The sequence below is a fragment of the Microtus oregoni genome, unplaced genomic scaffold, assembly GCF_018167655.1.
Source record: "Microtus oregoni isolate MIOR12 unplaced genomic scaffold, Mior012 000008F_ref0000371, whole genome shotgun sequence".
Classification (NCBI taxonomy): Eukaryota; Metazoa; Chordata; class Mammalia; order Rodentia; family Cricetidae; genus Microtus; species Microtus oregoni.
The window spans coordinates 16,813,702-16,836,213 of record NW_024543067.1 but is presented as its reverse complement, the minus strand read 5'-3'; the positions used below and the strand labels follow the sequence as shown (position 1 = coordinate 16,836,213).

Below are 22,512 nucleotides of genomic sequence, written 5' to 3'. Positions count from 1 at the left end.
GGGAACCAGAATGTCAGTTAAGGTCTCCCAGCAGCACCAGTTAGTCACACTTGCTGAACTTAAGTCTTGGGCGCATCTGCTACTGAAAATCTGCTGGGAGGAAGAACAGGAATAAAGCCATGACGGTTCCTTGGAAACTGTCCTTTAAAGGCTGAGAATGGCTCAGAAAGGGTTAGGCTGGGGTGTTCGTGGAAGTGCTCACCTAGTGTGCAAAGGGCAGTACCACTGTCTCCGTGTACATGAGAGCTCAGATCTGCTGGCCTGTAGACCCTGTATAAATGCTTATCTCCGTGTTCAGGGGTGCTGAGATCTGGCCTGTAGACTCTGTATAAATGCTTATCTCTGTGTACAGGGGTGCTGAGGTGGCTGGCCTGTAGATCCTGTGTAAATGCTTGTCGTCGTTGGGGTCTGGTATCAAGACACTCTTTTTCTGCCTCTTTATGTCTTCAAAGTTTCGGGACTGAAAGATGACGAGCACTGATGTGGTTCTGTGTGCAGTATGTGTCCAAAGTCACCTCTATTAGGGACTCACTGCCTGGGCCTTGTTGTGAGAAGGAATCTCTTAGAAATGAATCTGTGAGTGTTGAATGAAATGCCAAAGGTAGAAAAACTAACATTCATGACTTAATCAATTCTGTAAGTTTGGGACCCTGCTTTTGGATGAATACTTTTTTAGCTAGTAGTTTTAAAAGGTTTGGTTATGCTAATTAGTAAGTCGAAAAGTATAAATGTATAATGAGTAAAAGACTTTCTTCATGAATGCTGCCTAGCCCAGAAGTGTCATTATTAGTTTAAAAACATACACGTGTATATTTCTCCTTTTTTTTAGGTTTATTTATTATATATACAGTGTTCTGCCTGCATTGCCTACACACTAGAAAAGGGCATCAAATCTCATTATAAGATGGTTGTGAGCCTCCATGTGGTTGTTAGGAACTGAACTTTGGCAGAGCAGCCAGTGCTCTTCATTTCTGAGCCAGCTCTCCAGTCCCCACACGTCTGTATTTCTAAATATGTACCTGCTTCTTTTTTAAAAACTATCCAGATAACAGGCGTGGTAGTGCACTTTGGAGGTTGAGGTAGGCAGATCTCTAATTTCAAGGCCAATCTGGTCTACTTAGTGAATTCCAGGACTACACAGAGAAACTCTGTCTTGTGGAGATAACTCCATACCCTCACGCACGCACACAGCATAATATAACAATTTAATTTTAAACATTTGAGCTTTTATTTTTCTCTGTGTTTCAAAGTTCATCTTTAATATTTAACTTCTGTAGGAGGATTCAGGCATGGAATTTCTGAATTGAAGTTGTGTGCTTTAGATTTTTCTATCCTGTGGGTGTTGGTGATTGAACTCCATCCTCTTGGTGGTGGCAAGCATCTTGATAGTGGTACCTCCTCAGCCCAAAGGGTGTGATTTGTTTTGAGATACATACAGGGGTGGATGGGTGTGTGTGTTCATCTATTTCTACCTTTCTGACTCCGCTTTTGACATCAAATCTAAACATAAGGTTCAAAAGCTTGCTACAATTTCCTTGCATTTTTATATTTTTAGCTTTCCTATTTAGATAAATGACTCAATTTGAGTTTGCTCTTTTTATTTTTTTGACCCTTACCTGTGGGTCTGTGTGTGGTGTGGGAGTATAGGCTTGTGTGTATGTCGGCCAGAAATGAGCTTGTACTCATTTACTTGGGTTCTTGGGATTGAGCGTTTGCCAGGTACATCAATTGGAGTTAATTTTTTGTAGGATTTTGGGTGGGGATCTAAGTTGTGTTGTTTCATAACCGCTTAACAAACTGAATTTTGTTTATTAGTTTTTATTTCTTTGTTTTACTGTATGATAAATTTGTATGTGGCTGGACATGGTGGCATGTGCTCTTAATCCCAGCACTTGGGAGGCAGAGGCAGGTGGATCTCTACGAGTTTGAGGTCAGCCAGGGCTACACAGAGAAACCCTATTTCAAAAAACCAAAAAGAAAAAAATAAATTTGTATGTGTGTACAGAGCACATGTTGAGGTTAAAGACAATCTAAGTTAAACTTCCTCTCTGCCACTGAGCAACATTGAAACTTATAACGTCTATGATCCTAACACTTAGAAGGTTGCGGCAGGAGGATTACAAATTTGGAGTGAGCCTCAGCTATTTACTTGATCTTAACTAAAAAGATATGGGCTATACTGGGCAAGCTTTTTAGGCATTTTTAATTTTCCTGATGCTTTCAAAGTTGGTGATGGAGCCTTCTTATCTTTAAAGATTCCATGTGGGTGTACCCATGCTCCTGTCATATTAAGGTTGGGAGGTTAAAGCCTTTGGGAGTTAGTTCACCTTCCACTTGTTGAAGCAGGGTCTCCTTGTCCCTGCCTCTGGACAGTGGACCTCAGGCTAACTAGCACAGTGCTTTGAGCCAATTTTTCTATCTCTACTTCTCATCTCACCTGTGAGTGCTGGGGTCACAGGTCTGCATCACCGCATCCAGGTTTTTATGTGTGTTCCAGGAACTGTACAGGTACAGCGGATGCTTTTACCTTCTGAAACATCTCCCTGACTCAGGGAGTGGAGAGCCTTATCAACGTTCAAGTTTCTGTGTATCAAACTGTTTGTAGGTCCTTGAAGTAACATCTCCCCTAGCCCAGGCTGGCCTGCAGCTTGTTGTGCAGCTAAGGATGACTTTGTGCTCCTGCCTGCAGCTCCCAAGTGCTAGGATTACAGGCCCCGAGCATAAGCTTTATAGATCATGGTGTTCAACTCCTGTGCTTTTGTGAGCTCTGCCTGAGAATGTTCCTTTTGATGTTCCTGTAAATAGAATTGTTTTTTTATTGTGGTGGTGTTCTTTTTTATATATAGAAAAGCAATTGAAATTTGTGTTCTTTTTAATGACCCGACTTATTAGTCCATTAGGTTTTTTTTTACTAACTCTCTTTTAGTTTTCTATATGATAAGTACATGTTTGACTGTCAATTTTATTGAAAAGTGTTCTTTTTTCTTTTGTTTTTGTTTTTTGTTTTTTCGAGACAGGGTTTCTCTGTAGCTTTGGAGCCTGTCCTGGAACTAGCTCTGTAGACCAGGCTGGTCTCGAACTCACAGAGATCCGCCTGCCTCTGCCTCCCGAGTGCTGGGATTAAAGGCATGCACCACCACCGCCCGGCTTTGCTGATTATTTGAATAATCCTTTTAAAATTTTGGAATTTAGATTTTAGGTTGATAGAAAATTCTTCCCTCTCAAGGAGATAGACAGGTTCCTTGAGTTTCCTTATGGCTTCTAGAATATAATCGGTAATTACAGTTATGAAAATTGAAACTAGATGCCGACTGGTGTGCACACCTTTAATCGAGCACTCAGGAGGCAGAAGTAGGAGGATCTCTATGAGTTCAAGGCCAGCCTTGTCTGCTTTGTGAGTTCCAAATTTATAGAAGCTATTTGGGCAAAAGCAATAAACTATAATAGCGCCGGGTGGTGGTGGCGCACGCCTTTAATCCCAGCACTCGGGAGGCAGAGGCAGGCGGATCTCTGTGATTTCGAGGCCAGCCTGGTCTACAAGAGTTAATTCCAGGACAGGCTCCAAAGCTACAGAGAAACCCTGTCTCAGAAAAAAAAAAAAACTATAATAGGATGGTGTCTATATATAAGGTCTCTAGGAAAAGGACAAAACTTCCAGTGCTTTGCAGAGAAACTCTGTCTCGAAAAACTGAAAGAAAAATTAGATGAACTTGAAGTTGGGATAAGTTTATTGGAATGATTGCCATCTTGAGAGCGGATTTATTATCCATTATAATGTTAAATTTCAAATCATCGCTTCTTAAAAGACACGATGCATTGTACATGCGCGGGTGTGTGTGTGCAGGCAAGGGTTGCACATGCCATAGCGCAGGTGTGGAAATCAGGATAGCTTTGTGCAATCAACCTTTGCACTTCGGTGTGGGTTTCAGGGGCCGAACTCAAGTCATTTATCCAGTGAGCCATCAACCCTTACGGGGACTACTTGTTTGTTTAAGAAGCCCTGCTGTATTTAATTCCTACCTATATTCATTTTGTGTTTGAATGTGTGTACGTGTGCCCTGTCTCTCTCCGCCACGTGGGTCCCAGGGATCAGACTCGACAGCAATCCTTTACCCACTAAGCTGTCTCCCTGGCCCATTATCTGCTTCTATCTTGAATAGATTTTGAAGATAACAGAGACCCCATCTGGATTTTTAGAAGATCCTTCAGGCAAAAGCAATAAAATGTGATAGGATAGTGTATGAAAATAAGTGTGCTGGGGACATGACAAGACTTTCATATCCTTTATACAGGAGTCCAGGCTGTATTGACGTATATGGAGAGGTCTTTGTATATTACACTCAGCATAGCAGATATTTGATATAAACAAATACACTCACTGAATACTGGTTAAATATGTAGAAAATATTGAACTTGAGAGACCAGTGTGGTTTTCTAGTTTGACACGGTGCTGATGTTTTCAGTAAGAAATTATCATTTTTTTTATAAATATTTATTATGTATACAATAATCTGTCTGCATGTATGCCTGCAGGCCAGAAGAGGGCACCAGACCTCATTATAGATGGCTGTGAGCTACCATGTGGTTTTGAACTCAGGACCTTTGGAAGAGCAAGCAATGCTCTTAACCTCTGAACCATCTCTCCAGCCCTAGTAAGAAATTATTTGACTTTAAGGTCTCTCTCACCTTTGTAAAAACACGGAGGTGTTGGCTGGAAGGGTGGTCAGAGCGTTAGATTCAGTTAGGCATACGCCCCATTTCTAGTGTTTGCAAAGATTTCAATCTTGTTTTTTATTAAAGTCTCGGTTTGTTTTAAAATATTGGTACAGTCATGGGACATTTGACTTTTCTCGAGTTTTTTTTTTTTTAAAGATTTATTTATTATGTATACAACATTCTGCCTCCATGTATGCCCGCACGCCAGAAGAAGGCGCCAAATCTCATTACAGATGGTTGTGAGCCACCATATGGTTGCTGGGAATTGAACTCAGGACCTTTTGGAAGAGCAGCCAGTGCTCTTAACCGCTGAGCCATCTCTCCAGCCCTTTTCTCGAGTCTTTAATTTGTAATTTGGAGGGGTGGGTAGGCAGGGTTCTTATCAGAAGTGTGAAGGTCTCCCAGGGCTATCCAAATTTGTCACATAGTTGACATCTACTGATTTAGAGACGTAAAGGTTTGGGGATGGATGCCCAGTGCTGTTTCCAGGCTTCTAATATTTAATAAGTGATAAGATAACAAGAGGAAGAGAATGTCACGGAATCTTGGGAGTGATTGAATGTTAAATCACGGTCTGGGAACTGAAGGTGTTGATCGTCCCCGTGTAACAGCAGAGGAAAGGTTTCTGGGCTAATTCCTGTCATCTATGGCTGGAGGCTCATCTGGTAACTTGTTTGTTACTATCATGTAAGGTGGCATCTCTGAAACGTACAATTAATTACCTCTAGAGGAAGTGGCTGGAAGTTCATAATCTGAAGTTGGAATCAGCATTGCTTCTTAAGTTTATGACTGGGTTAAAAAACGTTCCTGCTCATATTTCAAACTATAATTATCTGACCTCCAATTGTAGAGAATGGATTGGGGGGAATCTCATAAAGCTGATTGATGAGTTAATTAATGAGACTAATACAATGGTTGCTAGAGGTACCACGTAAGGTAGGCACTGACTATCCCTGTACTTCATGGAGGAGATTGCTACAGAAAATGCCTGGGGGTCTCATGTGTTTCAATGGTGATCAGTTCACATTCTTCTGTGTCCTTCTCACCCTCTCCCTTTTCTGTTTTTAAAGAGGTGTGTTGGCAGAAATTGCCCGGGTATGATCCGCTCTGCTTTCCTTGTGCACGTGGGTGGAGCTGTTGGCTCTTGGGACAACACTGTAGACTGTCGGTCTCTGGCTCTGCTTCCCTTAGTCCCTCATAGCCATGCCTCTTCTTCATGCCTAATACCAGCTCATTAACCATCGGGGACCTGGGCTTTGGAGGTGGTTGAGTGACTGAGACGGCTTAGTTCTTCTTCTTCTCCCTTTGAGAACCTGAGAGATGGGGGAAATTTCTGCATCTAATCCTGCATTAACCCCACTTCCTCTCCACTGGCTGCTGTCGCAACGTGAGGCAGAACCTCTGGCATTCCTACCTCTCTCAGGAAAGGTACCTCATCGAAGGATAAGAACATCACCTTCAAAACGTCAGCTTCTTAAGTAATATGTTCTAGAGTAAATACGCAGCGTTGTGTGTTCCTGTCGGTTCACTGTGCTTTCTCTCCCTTTAGCCCCCCAGGTTCGCCTAATAGTCTTGGCTACTTCCCTACAGCTGCCAATCTTAGCAGTGTCCCGCCCCAGCCCGGCACGGTGGTCAGAGTTCAGGGCCTGGCCTACAATACTGGAGTTAAGGAAATTCTTAACTTCTTCCAAGGTTACCAGGTCAGTAGCTTGAGGAAGAACAATCCTCAGTGCCCTTATATTAAAATTGGTTTGCTGAGAAAATGCAGCTAGGAACGAAACTGGTTCTCTGCAACGTGTGCCTGTGTTCGTGGGTTTTCTTGTCGACGCGTGAGATCGAGTCTCTGTTGAGGGCCTAGCTCCAGGCTCATCCTCTTGACAGAATTAGGACTTTCCTCTGCTGTCATAATTCTTGCCCCATAATTCTCTTTCCCTGTAATCCTGTGTGCCATGGGGAAGATCGTGAGGGCACAGTGATTGCAGGTGTGTGCATAAGCAGCAGGCTTGCTAAGGGGGCATTTCCTTGGAATTGTCTTTTAATTCCTTGACTTAAAAAAAGTTGTGCGTGCCTTTAATCGTACAAAAAGGCAGGCAGATCTGAGTTCCATTCCAGCCAGCACCACAAAGTGGGACACTGTCTCATAAAGAAAGTAAGTAGATAAATAAAACCGTGGGGCTTGAGAGGTGGCTTGCCAGCCGCTAGGGCTTCCTGCTCTTGTGGAGGGCACTGGCCGTTCTCAGAACCCACGTGGCTGGCTCTCATCATCAGTCCCTCCAGCTCCAGAGATTCAGTGCCTTCTTTTGGCCTCAGGAGGGCATCAGGGGTGCACAGGCAAATGACTCATATACATAAAATAAAATTTTGTTTTGTTTTGTTTTGAGATAGAGTCTCACTATGCAGCCCTGGTTATCTTGGAACTCACTCTGTAGAGCAGGTTTGAACTCAAAAAGACTCGCCTATCTCTGCCTTCCAAGTGCTGGGATTAAAGACATACACCACCACACCACCTTAATTTTAATGTATTTTATTTTTTTAAGAAGGTACTTACCAACCAAACCTTGTGACCTGACTCGTGGAAGTTGTTTTCTGACTTCACAGCATGTGCACCTTCCCAGACACACACAGAATAAGTAAATGTCATCTGAAAACGTTTAGGTAAATAAAAGAGGTTGTAGGAATATGCAGCGTAGTGGTGGACTGCTTGTCCAGTCTCTATTGTACTGTAAACAATAAATGGACATTTAAACATGGAGTTTCAAGTTGAGTATTTCAAAACCAGGAAGCCTCTTCTAATGGCTCTGGGGAAAATCTCTGTATAACGTTGGAAAAAGAAAACAGATACCCCCAACTAACAGACTTGTTCAGGCCTTGACCTGAAGGGGGCACATGGCCTCCACGAAGTGACCTGGTTTTGCTGCTGCTGCTGGCTTTGCTCTCCATCCTGCCTGTGCCTGCACCCATCACTGTCTCTGACTTTAAGAACAAGCTTTCTTGGCAACAGGTTTGTAACAATGGATAAAATCTGTTCTTCCCAGTTCATCTCAGCAAACCCCGATCCTTCTTGAAGTCACTTGATTAAAATCAAAGAGACTTCTGCAAAGTGTACAAACCAGTAACTTGAAGTCTTCCTGGTCTGAGCAGATACTGTCCTCTTTTCTTCCGCAAGAACTCAGGGTTTCGATGGATCAGTCAGTATCTCTCTCCAAATGATTATTCAGTCTCTGAAGGACCTTACATTCCTCCTCCTCCTCTGATTAAATTATACAACTGTTCTGTGGTTCTGCTTTTTTGTTTTGACTTTTTGAGGCAGTTTCATTGTGTAGCTCTGCCTGTCCTGGAACTCTTTCTGTAGACTGGGCTGATCTGGAACTCAGAGCCGCCTGCCTCTGCCTCCTGTGTGCTGGGATTAAAGGTGTGCACCACCACCAATCGGCAAATTAAACAGTTTTTACTAGAAGTGAACTGAAAAGGTTACTCAGTCTTATGAAGAAAATACTTTGACTTTTGTATTTTTCCTTTGTAGAGATTCTGAAGAATTTTCAAGTTTAATGGCCAGTTGGGCTTAATGGTTTAGCTTGGTTTGAACCAATTTTATTTACTTTCATACTGAGTAAAATTAATCAGCCCTACACATACAATAATAATGAAATTAAGTAAAATTAATCTTATGTAAAAAGTACCATAGCTGGTTGGTAATTATAGATACTGATTTCACCCAAACACATAATTAGGATCACTTCTAGATTTGTGATGAAAGTTCTGACACAGACAGACAGGATGGCTCAGAGGGCAATGGTGCCTGTCGTCAAGCCTGAGTTTCTCAGCCCTCCAGCTGGAGAACCAACCCCAAGAGTTATCCTCTGACTCCACCTAAGCATGCCTGTGTGCATGCACCTACATGTGCAAAATAAAAAGTGAGAAAGATTTAAACCTTTAAAAATCTGGCATGGTTCAGAAATAACTCGTGTTGAGTAGCTCCTAGAGTCATCAGAGTTAGAATTATCTGCTGTAATCAGAAGCACTGTGATGGTACGTTTATTTCTTCTAGATATTTTGCTCTTTGGAAGTGTTTGGAGCTTATTTTTATTTTCTTATTTATTTTTTTATTTTTAAAAATATTTATTTATTATGCATACAATATTCTGTCTGTGTGTACGTCTGCAGGCCAGAAGAGGGCACTAGACCTCATTACAGATGGCTGTGAGCCACCATGTGGTTGCCGGTAATTGAACTCAGGACCTCTGGAAGAGCAGACACTGCTCTTATCCACTGAGCCATCTCTCCAGCCCCCTATTTTCTTATTTATTAAGTTAGTTTGAGAGACTCTCTCCTGTAGTTTGGCTGGCCTCTGGAGCACTATGTAGATCAGGCTAGCCTTTAACTTACCGTGATCCTCTGGGCTCTGCTTCCCTAGTGCTGAGCTTAAAGGCATGCACAGCACACCTGCTAAAGACTTAGAATCTATAAACTGGATCATCAAATTGGGGTGGCTTTGGACTCAATCATCCCAACCTATAGTTCTAGTGTCTCCTCCCTTCAGTAATTCAAGTTATGAGACACGAATTCAACTCTAGACCTAACACAGTTTCTTCTCATCCCTACATAAAACTTAGATTTCCTGCTATCGTTTCAATAGTCCACGCCACCTTCTCTGCTATTGTCTCTTCAGGTAACCGTTGGTTCCTGTGGGGTCCCGAGTGCCTTGTCTCTGTCATAGGTGGTAATATCTGTTGATGGCCTCTTCAGAACTGTTCCCTTGAGTAGAGACTGTTTATCTTTGCCTGCGGTGTGCTTGATTGCTGTTGGACATTTTTTATTTGCTCTTGTTTAGAATCATCCTCCCTTCTTCTCTACCCCCTTCCTTTTTCTCTGTTCTGTCAGGATGTAAGTATGTATCCCTGGCTGGCCTGGAACTCACTCTTTTGACCAGGTTGGCCTGGAATTTACAAAGATCACCTGTCTCTGTCTTCAAATGCTGAGACTATAGGAATGCATCCCTGTGCTGCTTACTGTTGTGAATCTTAAGGACATATTTTAATTTTATTTCTTGTTCTTTCTGATGAACTTTATAGGATTATGATTACTGATTAATTTTATATGCTTACATAGTAAGCAAATATCCAGGAAATAATTGGTTGAATAAATGAGGTTTGCCATTGGTGTCCAATTTTATCTTTTAAATGAATATAAAACTTGGTGTCAAATGTCATTTTAGAAATACATTATCTTTGGGTATGGTGGTGCACACCTTTAATCCTAGCACTCAGGAGGTAAAAGCAGGTGGAAGGCCAGCCTGGTCTACAGGACAAGCTCCAAAGCTACACAGAGAAACCCTGTCTCGAAAAATAAACAAACAAAAAGAAAGGTTATATGTAGTTTGGATCTAGGCTGCAGTATGGAGAGGGAAGAAGGTGCTGCGGAAGGCGAGAGGGAGCAGAATTCTGAGGGTCAGATGCTTTGACAGCGTCTGACAGTTGTTAGAGGGCTGATCGGTTAGGGAATTGAGGGCACTGGCGTCTTGGATGGTGGATTGCTCATCTCCTAGGGACTCTCGTTGCTGTTTTCCTTAGCCGTTGCTCTCAAGGGCCTTGAGTTTCTTTTTTGTTTTTTTGTTTTTGGTTTTTTTTTTTTTTTTTTTTTTTTGTTTTTGTTTTTGGGGTTTTTTTTGCTTTTTTGAGACACGGTTTCTCTGTGGCTTTGGATCCGGTCCTGGAACTAGCTCTGTAGACCAGGCTGGTCTCGAACTCACAGAGATCCACCTGCCTCTGCCTCCCGAGTGCTGGGATTAAAGGCGTGCGCCACCATCGCCCGGCGGGCTTTGAGTTTTAAATAAATCTAGCTTCCTTTTCAACATTCTGACTTTGGGTCTTTCGATGACTCATTAAAAATTTTTATTTAGTATTCAATTGAGAATTTATTTCAGTAGTTTATTTCAAATTTAAAACTATTTAAAATTCACTGGATTTGGGAGTTTAATGTTTAGTGCCTGACAAAGTGATCGAAGCTCAAATAGGCGATAGCCTGTTGTACCTGAAATTATCGTGTGAACTTGCTATTGAGAGAGCAGATTATATCCCAGCACTTGAGAGGCAGAGGTGAGCCGATCCCTGTGAGTCTGAAGTCAGCCTGGTTTAGCAGCTGAGTTCCAGGGCAGCCAGAATGGTTATACAGAGAAACTCTGTCTTGAGGGGGAAAAAAGGGAGAGAGAGAGAGAGAGAGAGAGAGAATATGAAAGAATGAGAATGAATCAGATTCTGAGCTGCAGAGATGGCTCACAGGCTGTTCTTCCTGGAGTCCGAGTTCAATTCCCAGCACCCACATGGCAGCTCACAACCATCAGATCCAGTGACCTCTTCTGATCTACAGATGTACATGCAAACAAACTATCCATATATATGGATATATGTATATATACGTATATATACATATATACGTATATATACATATATACCCATATATGTGTGTATATATATATACATACATATATATATATCACAAAGATCAGATTTGCTCTTCCTTGATTGTGGTCTGGTGTTTTGTTGTTGTTGCGGGGTTTTTTTTTTTGGGGGGGGTGTTTGTTTTTGTTTTTTGAGGCCAGGTTTCTCTGTAGCTTTGTAGCCTGTCCTGGAACTAGGTCTTGTAGACCTCGAACACACAGAGATCCTCCTGCCTCAGCCTCCTGAGTCCTGGGATTAAAGGCGTACACCACCACTGCCTAGCGTGTTTCAGTTTTTAATCCATATATCCAATGTAACTTCCTCCTAGAAGGGATTTTTGACATGTAGTGAGTGAAGCATTGAGTGTCCATGTATGTGGCTTGTAACGGTGTCATCTCCTGCGATCTAAGTGTTATTCTTTTGTTGACGTATTTAGTTAAAGTAACATCATAGTGACAAGCTGTCCATCTTTTGACCTCTCTGTTCTAACTTGCATTTTAGTATGCAACCGAGGATGGACTTGTCCTTCACACAAATGACCAGGCCAGGACTCTATCCAAAGAATGGGTTTGTATTTAAGGGCCCGAGCAGTTAGATCGTCCTCAGAAAAGAAGGTAAGGACCTCTAAGGACCTATTGTGTAAGCCAAATCAGAGAGGCCCAAACAGAAATGCCAAGAATCTGAGGTTTTTCTCTAGGAAGGAGGTGAGGAGGGGGTTCCTTCAGGAGACCTTGAAGGAACATAGATTGGAACATGAAGTTTGTGATCCAAAACCACGGTATCAGTATGATAGGAGCACGGGCCGTGTGCTGCTAGGGGGTCGTGGCTCTGGATTATGTGTCCTTGTGGACACTGCTTTCTCTCAGTTGGGGGGTAAGGTAAGAGTGCTTTTCTTCTTCCTCATCTTTCTGACTTCCTCCTTTTTCTTCTTCCATCTTCATTTTTTTTAAGTTGAAGGTGGCCAGCTAGATGGCTTACTTGCTGCTTATCCAGATGACTCGAATTTTGACCCCTGAGTTCCACTAAGTGGAAGAGCTGACTCCCATGTATGCACCTTACAGAAAAGAAAAATTCACCGTTTTAGAAGAGTTGCCTCATTTTGTCTGTACAGCTCAGCCAGGTTTATATATAGCGTGTGTGTGTGTGTGTGTGTGTGTATGTATATACAGCATGTGTGTGTGTATCATAGCTATTTCCTACCAGGAACCTCACTTAAGCCTAGGCTAGGATTTGAGATCAGCCTGGACAATACTATAAGACCTCATGTTCAAAAATGGCTTTTTTCCAAAATTATTAAAAAGCTCTCATTGTATGCCTTTTCTCTCCTTTACATGTAACGCTAGCGAGACGAAATATTGATAGTTAATGGGTTGCTGTCAAGAAGGACCCTTCCTAGCCGGGCGGTGGTGGCACACGCCTTTAATCCCGCCACTCGGGAGTCAGAGGCAGGCGGATCTCTGTGAGTTCGAGACCAGCTTGGTCCACAGAGCTAGTTCCAGGACAGGCTCCAAAGCCACAGAGAAACCCTGTCTCCAGAAACAAACAAACAAACAAAAAAAAAAGGAAAGGACCCTTCCTATTAACCCACAGCTTTTCCCAGAAGGATACTGGCATTCGATGTGTGGTTGCCCAAGAGGTCTCAGGGCCACGTCCGGAGATTGGTGTGGCTCGGTTCTTCATTCAGTTGTTGGAGTTCCAGACTTGTCATTTTCATGGGTGTGAACTTAAAGCAGATGGACCCAAAACTGGGGGTGCAAGTTGCCAGTATTTCATCATCTTTGAGAATTGTGACTCTGTGTGGCCCCTCATTCTGAGACACACATAGTTTTGGGGTGCGAGGAGGATTGGATCTGCCTTTTCCAGTGAGACTTTCTAGCACTGGGGTCTTGCAAGGGTTGTTGCGCTCTAGCGTGGAACGTGTCCAGGTCCCACTGGTGAAAGCTCATTGTTTTAACTCACTGGTACCTTTTCCGTTTTCATTTTGTCTCCTCATGTCCCCAAAAGATCGTGAAAGCGCTTCACAAGTTACTGAGTGTGCCCTGATCCCTGAGGGGGCTAGACATCTGGCTGGAAGAAATGTCTCTTGACTAGATAAGGTTTTTGTTGTTTGGTTGTTGTTGTTTGTTTTTGTTTCATGGTTTTGGTTTTGTGGGGTTTTTTGGTTTGGTTTTTTTTTTGAACAGTATTTCTCTGTGCAGACTTGGCTGGCCTGGAACTCTCTGCAGACCAGCCTGGACTCTTAACTCGCAGAGATCCACCTGATTCTGCCTCCAAAGTGCATGCACCACCACTGCCTAAGTAGACAAGTTTTTTGTTTTGTTTTGAGTTTTGGAGGTTTTTTTATTTTTTCCGTTTTTGTTTTTTGTTCCTCCCCTGTGCAGTTCTAGTCTATCGTCCTGAGGTTCCAGAGGTAGTGTTTGCACCTACATTTCAATCCATATCAATATTGCTTGTCTATAGATGTGCTCTGTGCTCATAGAGATGCTAGTGTGTTCAAGGTGGCATTTCTCCGTGCAAAAGACACAAACGATGTTGTATATTTGACTTAGCGTTATCTGGGAATCAGGTGGACTAATGAATGTCAGCAAACATTGTAAGCTGTTTTTGTGGAGCTGGGGACAGAACCCTGGGCTGCGTATCTACTCGATGAGGTCTTTGCTACTGAGCTGTACCATCCCCTCCTGCTGTAAGCTTTATAAAGTTCTATATTGATACTGTTGATCTTAGGGCTATAGAAATGTAGTTTACTTATTGTCTAAGTTGTTGAAATTAAGAAGTAATGAAGAATTTTTTGGTTTTTCCTCACAAATCCTTTCCCATTCCAGGCTCCAGCCCAGGACCGTCCCTAGGATTGCGTGCGTCGTCCAGTGCTGCCCAGACTGTTAGCCCAGGACTGTCCCTAGGTTTGCGTCGTCCAGTGCTGCCCAGAGTGTTAGCCCAGGACTGTCCCTAGGTTTGCGTCGTCCAGTGCTGCCCAGAGTGTTAGCCCAGGACTGTCCCTAGGATTGCGTCGTCCAGTGCTGCCCAGAGTGTTAGCTCCTGGGACTTAGAAGCTCACTCTGCTCTGCCTGTCCCTGTAGCGAGGTCCCTGTTTACAGTCCTTGAATGGAGCTGACCTAGACCCTTGACTTCTTGGTCTCCCTGGCTTCCTTGGATCTTCACCTCCTCGAACTGCGTTGTCTTCCACCCATAATCATTGTGCTGTCAGCCCCCAAACAACAGGGAACTGCACTTGGGAAGAATGTTTTCTACTCCTTTTACACACACACACACACACACACACACACACACACACTCTACCATGTTCTAACATGTAGGGTGTTTTGCCTACATATATGTCTGTGCACCACAGAGGCCAGAAGAGGTCGTCCTTAGCAATGACTCTGTAATCCCAGCACTTGAGAGAAAGATGGAAAGAGGAGCTGGAAGGAGCAAGGCCAGCATGGGGCACTTAATGAGCTCCTGTCTCCCTTACGCTAGCGTATTTAAACAAGCAGAACTCATCAGAAATTTGGACTTGGATTTTTTTTTTCTTTTTTGTTTTATTGAGACAGGGTCTATTAGCCTAAGCTAGTATTTCATACCTGGTGAGATCCAGTTATCTTTTAAAGTTCCTGTGTCAGCTAGGTGTGTTGGTGCAAGATCATAGCTGTCTAGTCCTTTAGAGGCTGAGGCAGGATTTCCATGAGTTCCAGACCAGCCTAGATGGCACAAGAAGAACCCTGTCTCAAAACTAAACCCAAATCCCAGTGAGCTTCCAGACAGCCTCAGGCTGGTCTGCAGCATGAAGCCTTCCTTGTCTCTAAAAGGAAAAGGAAAAACAATTCTCTTGTGTACACAATACTTTAATGATAGTTGATGACAAAATAAGACAGTGTTTTAACATGCATCGGGCCAGAAAGGACAGACAAGTTTGTGAGTGTTTGCATGGAAAACTTCACAAGTTATCTTTGGGTCATGATATTTGTTTTATTGTTGCTAAAGAAGAAAAGGAAACATTTTTTTTCTTCTTATACTGAGATTCCCTTTCCTGTTGTTGGAATGCTGCAGCTCCATCGTTAAGCCCTGACGTGCTACAGACATCACAGAGACTAAGAAGCAGGTCTGAGGAGGCCAAGCATCTAATGTCCTCTTAATAATCCTGACCCTTCCCCAAACACAGCAACTTAGGATGGCATACACTTGTAGGTGCCCATAAAGGTGATTCTTAGTGTAATATATAATAGTTGGGAATAGAAGATGGACTTGATTGACTGGTAACCGACAGGCTCGGATTTGACTGATACAGGGCCTTGTGTTAGCCAGACTCACGTCATGAAATACCCATCAACAACTTTGGAGTCTCTCTCATGCTGGATTATGCAGGACTTTCCTAGGACTTTCATGCTCTTTTAGCTGGTGGTAAAATTGCTTCTCCATGGTATTAGCATTGGGAGAAGCAGAGTTCTTTAAGGAAAACTAGGTTGGTGTTGGCTAAAGAAGTGGGAAATTGTGCGACCATGTTAATGGATAGATTTCCTAACTATATTCTTTTGTATTCAAAGAGAAGTTTTTCTATGCTTAGTGTTTTAAGCTGAGCACTAAATTGCCTCTTTGTAAGCCACATTTTAAACATAAATGCTAAGTAACTAGCAGTTGGGATTTTTTTTTTAAATATTTATTTATTATGTATTATGCGTTAATTATTAATTATTATTTATTATGCGTGTATGCCTGAAGGCCAGAAGAGGGCACCAGACCTCATTTCAGATGGCTGTGAGCCACCATGTGGTTGCTGGGAATTGAACTCAGGACCTTTGGAAGAGCAGGCAACGCTCTTAACCACTGAGCCATCTCTCCAGCCCGGGATTTTTTTTTTTTTTTTAATACTTGATTTTAAATTTGTACCAATTATGTTACTTAGTCTTGACCATATTTCAGACTGGCTGTCTGAAGCTGGAGCCATCTCCATTTCTGTCTTTGTCTGCTTCTCGTTTACATGTAGAAGAAGCACTCACAGTGCCGACATTTTTCCATCTAATATTTCAGTGTGCCATGTAAATAAAACAGCATACGGGAAACCTGTGTGTGTGTGAAGAGTTTGTCCTGGGTCTCTCCATTACAGCCAGCCCTCAGAGTCTGAGGCCTCCTGTGCCAGTAATCCACAGGTGCTCCCAGCCTTCATACGAAGCTTCCTAGCATGTGTTTATAGCCCACACTCATCTTCCCATATTCCCTCAAATGTTTCCAGATTCCCTATAATACAGTGCAAAATGAACGTTGACACACAGTGTTGCTTTGTCTCCTGGCTAGTCTTGATACACACAGAGATTGCACAGAGAAACCCTGTCTGAAAACAAAACAACAGAAGAGCACATACTGCTCTTGCTGACAAGCTGAATTGGCTCCTACCACCCATGTCACGGGGCCCAGAAACACGTATAATTTCTGCTGCAGGAGATGGTCTCAGACACCTGCATTCACATACACATACCGCCCAACACACACACACACACACACACACACACACACACACACACACGGCTATACTTAAGTAAAATTAAGAAGTCTCAAAAGAGGACATGCTGACCAGAAAAGACTGTATGATCAGAACTTGGGCTTTTCCTCCTGAGTGTTCATCAGCAGCTGATTAAATACGATCCCTGGGTATGGATGGCTTGCTTTGCCGCTGGGCCCACCATCTGCTTCACTTTCCCCATCTTCAAGGCGGCCACAGACTCGGGTGTGCTCAGTAGCCCTTAGCTAAGGTGTGTGAGGTCCTGGATTTGATCCCTAGTGCCAAAGTCAGTCAAGTCAGTCAAGGGATGTAGCATGACAGCCTAGAGCAGTGGTTCTCACCCTTCCTCGTGCTGTGACCTTTAATACAGCTCCTCGGGTGTAGTGACTCCCCCACACATAACACACCAAAGCATATTTTCGTTGCCACTTTTTTTTTAATTTATTTATTATGTATACAATATTCTGTCTGCGTGTATGCCTGCAAGCCAGAAGAGGGTACCAGACCTCATTACAGATGGTTGTGAGCCGCCATGTGGTAGCTGGGAATTGAACTCAGGACCTTTGGAAGAGCAGGCAATGCTCCTAACTGCTGAGCCATCTCTCTTGCCCCTTGTTGCCACTTTATAACTATAATTTTGCTACCGTTGCAAGTTGTAATGTGAATGCTTTTGGAGATAGAAGTTTGCAGAAGGGGTTGAGACCCACAGGGTGTGTGCGAAGGAGCTGATTGGCCTGAAGCCCTGAGCGTTTACTGGCTCAGTTCCTGTTTGCCATTGATCATATACCTTGGTGCTGCTTATAGGTTTTAACATTTTGTTTGAAATTTGTGAATTTTAGGAATTGTTTTTTAATTTGCTACTATTTAAAGTCTTTTTCCAAGATTTCGTTCTCTTTTTGATTTATTTTATGTGCATTGGTGTTTTGCCCGTGTGAGGGTGTCAGATCCCTTAGAATTGTAGATACAGACAGTTGTGAGCTTCCATGTAGGTGCTGGGAATTGAATCCAGGTTCTCTGGAAGAACAGGCAGTGCTCTCAACTGCTGAGCCATCTCTCCTGCCCCTCATGATTTATTTTTAAAGTCTTTAGTTGAATTGTGTATCTGTGCCTATGCTGTGTCTGCCTGAAGAAACCAGAAATGTTGATACCCTGGACCTGGTATCCTGATAACCTGGAGTTACAGGCAGTTGTGAGCTGCCTGATTTGGGTCCTGAGAACTAAACTCGGTCTTCTACAAGAGTAGTTTGTGCTCATAACTACTGAGCCATCTCTCTAACCTGTCAAGGGATGTGTGTGTGTGTGTGTGTGTGTGTGTGTGTGTGTGTATGCACACGTGTGCATGCACATCCATGCATGTGTACCATGTGTATGTAGTACCCACAGAGGCCAATATGACATCAGACCCTTGGAGCTAGAGTTACTATGAGCTACCTACTCTTGGGAGCCTTTTCTCCAGATCTGTTTTTATTTAGGTTGGTTGGTTTTCTTGAGACAAGATCTTCTCTGTGTAGACCAGACTGGCCTGGAACTCAACAGAAATTCTCCTACCTCTGTCTCTTCTCTCTTGGGATTGTAGAGAATATTTAGGAATATTTCTTTAGACCAGCCTCTCCGCTGATGCAAATAATTCCAATCAGACCAAATTAGACCACATAAAAGATGCCCATGTTTAATTCAGTACTCCTTCCGGAATGGCACTGGGAAAAAGCCTGGTGAGAGGAAGGGGCGGGGGAGACCACGTGTGTATTCTCTAGGGGCAGCCTAAATAGCCTGTGGAAGGGGTCACTGGCAGGCTTTCCTGGAGGTGGAGTCCAGACCAAGGCAACTCCAGGGGAGGGGGCTTGAAATGGAGCTTCCTGCCCCATTCCAAAGATGGGTGGAGTGAGGCCCCGAATATAATATTCCAGACTCTGTATAAATGCTTGTTAGGGAACTGGGGTGATACTTTCCACCAAACAGTAGACCACAATCCCCCATCCTCCAGCTCTGTGTAAAGCCTTTGATATTGAGTTGAACTTCTGCTACTAGAAGAATATCATAACTACTTGACCCACGCTGAAGAATGGGTAAAATTGGAACTGAATTGAGTTTGGCAGGTGCGATGTTTCATGTTAAATATACTGAATCATACCAAGGGAAGGGTAGTGCAGAAACATTACAGAAATAGCCAGATGCCTTTGCAGTCTGTTAAACTCTAAACCATTGACTGTGAGTCCCACTGTGAGAAGTAGGACTATCTGAAGAATGTTAGTCTCCTAAGAATTGGAAGAATTAAACGTAGAGGTTATAACGTTCTCTCTCTTCTCTCTTCCCTTCAGTGTTTGAAAGATGCACAGTGATCCTGAAACCGTCAGACAAGAAAGCTTCCAGCAATTCCAGGGGACGTTTGCCTACACTCGGGCTGCAGTATTTTCAGCCAACCCGACTGGACAGCCGGCCTGGGCCTCATCTTTTGGTGGAGTGAAAAAAGTTGAGCCAGTAAAGCCAAATCTTTTTGTTTTTCCCCACGTGCAGTGGCAATGCGTTTATTGACCGTTTCGGGCAGTCACACACACAAAGACAAAGTCCAAGACAATGAAGGACCCAGACCTGCAGCACAGTCCAGTCCCCTTCAGCATCCTCTGCCTACCCTCCTCATGACCCTCGTGTCCTTGTGGGCCTCAGAGAAGGCCCCTCCTCCTTGCCTCACACACACCAGTGCACAAAGACCCACTTGGAAGTCAAATCTTAATAGCAAGCAGCACACACGCACCTGGCTACTTGCTGAGGGCAAGTCGGAATTTAAAATGTGAATTTGAGGTCAGATGTCTCACTGCCAGCTAAAGTGGCATTAATTACTTCCTAAGTTTAAGTCTTAGAGTAAAACTATTCCACTAGTGCCCACCATCCACCATTAATTGCTACAGAAGCTTCTTTGTGTGTTTCCACTCTGCTGTCTCCCCGTTCTGTAAAATAAAACTCTTGCTAAGTAATTTAAGTGTAAGTTCTTAGAATACTTAAATACCAAACTAAGAAAAGGAATAAAATAAAAACTAATATTTTCTCAAATATTAGTTTTCTTCAATATGCCAGCATGATGCCTTATAGTTAAAAACAGGTTTTTTTTTTTTTAAGCACCTCAGACAGACTGGGACTGTGGCTCAGTGGCTTGCCTAGCATGCTTGAGCCCTGGGTTCTAGTCCCGGCACCCCCTCCACTCATGCCTAGTTAAAGGGTTTGGATGTCTTCTCAGCAGGTACCAGTTGTAAATAAGAATGAAGTAGGGGCCAAAATTGGAAACCAAAAGTGAAGCAGCTATGTGTAGTTAGTAATTTCTAGTGTGAGCTGTAACTGAGTGTTCGGCTTCTTATGTATTATTTTATATTGTACTTTTTTCATTGTTGATGGTTTGGACTTTAATAAGGAAAAACTCCATAGTTTTTAATGTCACAGAAAGAAGATATTTGAACAGTGTATTCTGGAAGCAATATACTAACCAAAGTGAATGCTTGTACATATTACGAGCCCTCTTCCCCATTGCCTCAACTGTCAAGTACTCAAAGCTTGTAAAACCGTAAGACTGTAGTCACGTGTGGACTGACGTGATCACTGATGCGGCAGCGTGGAACCAGCGCTCCAGAAGTGTAATCCTAGATGCTAACCAGCCCTCTGCCTCGTGTAACTCAAGAGGAAAGTGATTTGATTCAATGCACGAATTTCTTTGTTGCTTGTGTTGTCCTTTGCTTGGATGCAATGCCATGCGGCTTTTGCTGCTGCGATTTTTAGTTACTCCGCATTAACACCCTCACTGGGAGTCAACATTACCCTCTTACTTGACCAACACTAGCCCTTCAACTGCAGCAGAAAGAGAAGACGAAAAAAAGAACATTTTGTGGGAAAATTGTTGAGATCCGGCACTCGAAATCAAACAAGAATAAAAGTTCATACTTGATGCCTTAAGCCACTCCTGCCCGAAGCTCTGAGGGGCTTAGGGCAGCGATGCTTGCTATAGTACTACTGTATTTTTTGTAGAATTGTTACGTTCAGTAATAAAACTTGCCTGCTTAATCTCAAGGTCGGCAGTCTGTTCCTGACAAGGCTCGTGGGGGAGGTGGCAGGTGGACCTTTCTGTCGGTGGGACGTCCTTTGCCCTCGTTTACCTTAAACAATTACAAAAGCTTCCAACAAGAGGCTCTCTGAGTTCTGGAAATTTCAACACCTGTGACGTATTTGATACTTTCATCTTTTATGTTGGGCACCTGTCCAGGCCCGTGTGTGTAAAGTTATTCTCCAACATAGATTTGAGACAGGAACGCCACTGAATCTGCAGCTTAGTGATGATTCACCTCCCAGTGCTGGGGTTACCATGGTTACCACCGTGCCTGTCTCTGTGATTCACCTCCCAGTGCCAGGGTTACTATGGTTACCACCGTGCCTGTCTCTGTGATTCACCTCCCAGTGCTGTTATCTACAGCTCCAGCTCTTTGTGTAGAGACAGGGTTTCACTAAATTCTCCAACCTAGCAGTTCTCCTATTAGAGCCTTCTGAGTAGCTGTGATTGCAGGCTTGTGCCTGACTAAAACTTTTCTGTCATGAAATCCTGTTTTCTCATTAAAAATTTTTATGCAATATATGCTGATCATGGTTTCCCCTCTTCTTCCAGGTCTTTCCCACCTCCAAGTCCATGGGCCTTATTTCTCTCTCTTTAGAATACAAACAGATAAAAAAGAAACAGCACATGAAACACACAAAACAACCCATAACAATACAAAATTGGAAACCGTAATGCATAAGCAAAAGACCAGTAAGGTTAACAAAAGAAAAAAACTGTCAACCTCCAAAAATATAATTGTTTTTTATTTAGTTTTTGTATTGCCTGTCTCCTGCTGGTCAGGTGGTTTGTATGCCAAGGGGGTTGGTTGCATTGGAGAAAATATTTTTCCTTTGCAGTGGGTGTCAATTGGAAAGCCGGTTCTTGGTTAAGGATGAGAGTTTCTGTCCATTTCCACTTCTCAGGGCTGGGATCCCATGCAGCTTGAACCTGTGCAGGCCTGTCTTAGCCAGAGTTCCTATTGTGGCAATGAAACACCATTACCAAAAAGCAACTTGGGGAGGAAAGGGTTTATTCGGCTTACACTTCATACCACAGCTCACCATCAAAGGAAGTCAGGACAGGAACTCAAACAGGGCAGGATTTGTATAAGCGTAAGGATGGATTCTGTTGATGGAGGATGCAGAGTACATGGAGCCTCTTTCATAGGGATGGGTTCCATTCGCAGAGACAAAGCTCAGGATACTGCGGGCATTCAGGTGGAGGCTGGCTCCTAATAGAAAGTCCCCGGGCGGCCGTGGCACTTGCCTTTAATCCCAGCACGTGGGAAGCAGAGGCTGGTGGATCTCTGTGAGTTGGCTGTTTTCCGGACCCTCTGCCACTGCTACCACTGGGGACCTACAGCGCTGGGGATTCGGCAGCATTTGTAGTTAATCCATTACAGGAGCCATGTTAAGTTGGACGGAGACACACATGGTGCGGCAAGTGCACACACAGTCACTAATAAAAAGGACACTGAGCTTGACTTCTGGCCATCACGTGTGTACATACATGAATTTGCCCACACACAAACATGCACACACACACACACACACACACACACACACACAAGATAAGGGAAATTTTAGGCAAAGAAGAGCTAACTTCCCACTGAAGACCCTGTCACTTTCCTGCATTCTCTTTCCCTGTCATACCTGCCTGCCCCACCCTTCCTGGGGCACAGAGTACTCAAGCAGCTAGTTCCTAGGTCTGGAGCGCCAATGGACAGATCTGCGGACTTCCCCAAAAAACAACATGGAGACCGAGTCCCATATGTAAAAGAAAAGAGCCTT

General features: G+C 43.4%; 1 protein-coding gene across 5 annotated transcripts in view; it reads left to right on the top strand.

Annotated features, from left to right (window-relative positions):
* Positions 1-21,204, top strand: part of Esrp1 (epithelial splicing regulatory protein 1) — a 55,977-nt gene extending 34,773 nt beyond the window's left edge. For 2 of the 5 annotated variants that reach the window (XM_041657542.1, XM_041657541.1), the window contains exons 14-16: positions 6,266-6,416; positions 11,655-11,767; positions 18,969-21,204. In XM_041657542.1, the coding sequence (XP_041513476.1) occupies positions 6,266-6,416; positions 11,655-11,732 (229 nt within the window). In that variant the 3' untranslated portion in view covers positions 11,733-11,767; positions 18,969-21,204. The remainder of the gene's footprint in view (positions 1-6,265; positions 6,417-11,654; positions 11,768-18,968) is intronic. The other 3 variants (XM_041657543.1, XM_041657544.1, XM_041657545.1) reach the window with 3 other exon arrangements.
* Positions 21,205-22,512: the final 1,308 nt, after the last annotated feature.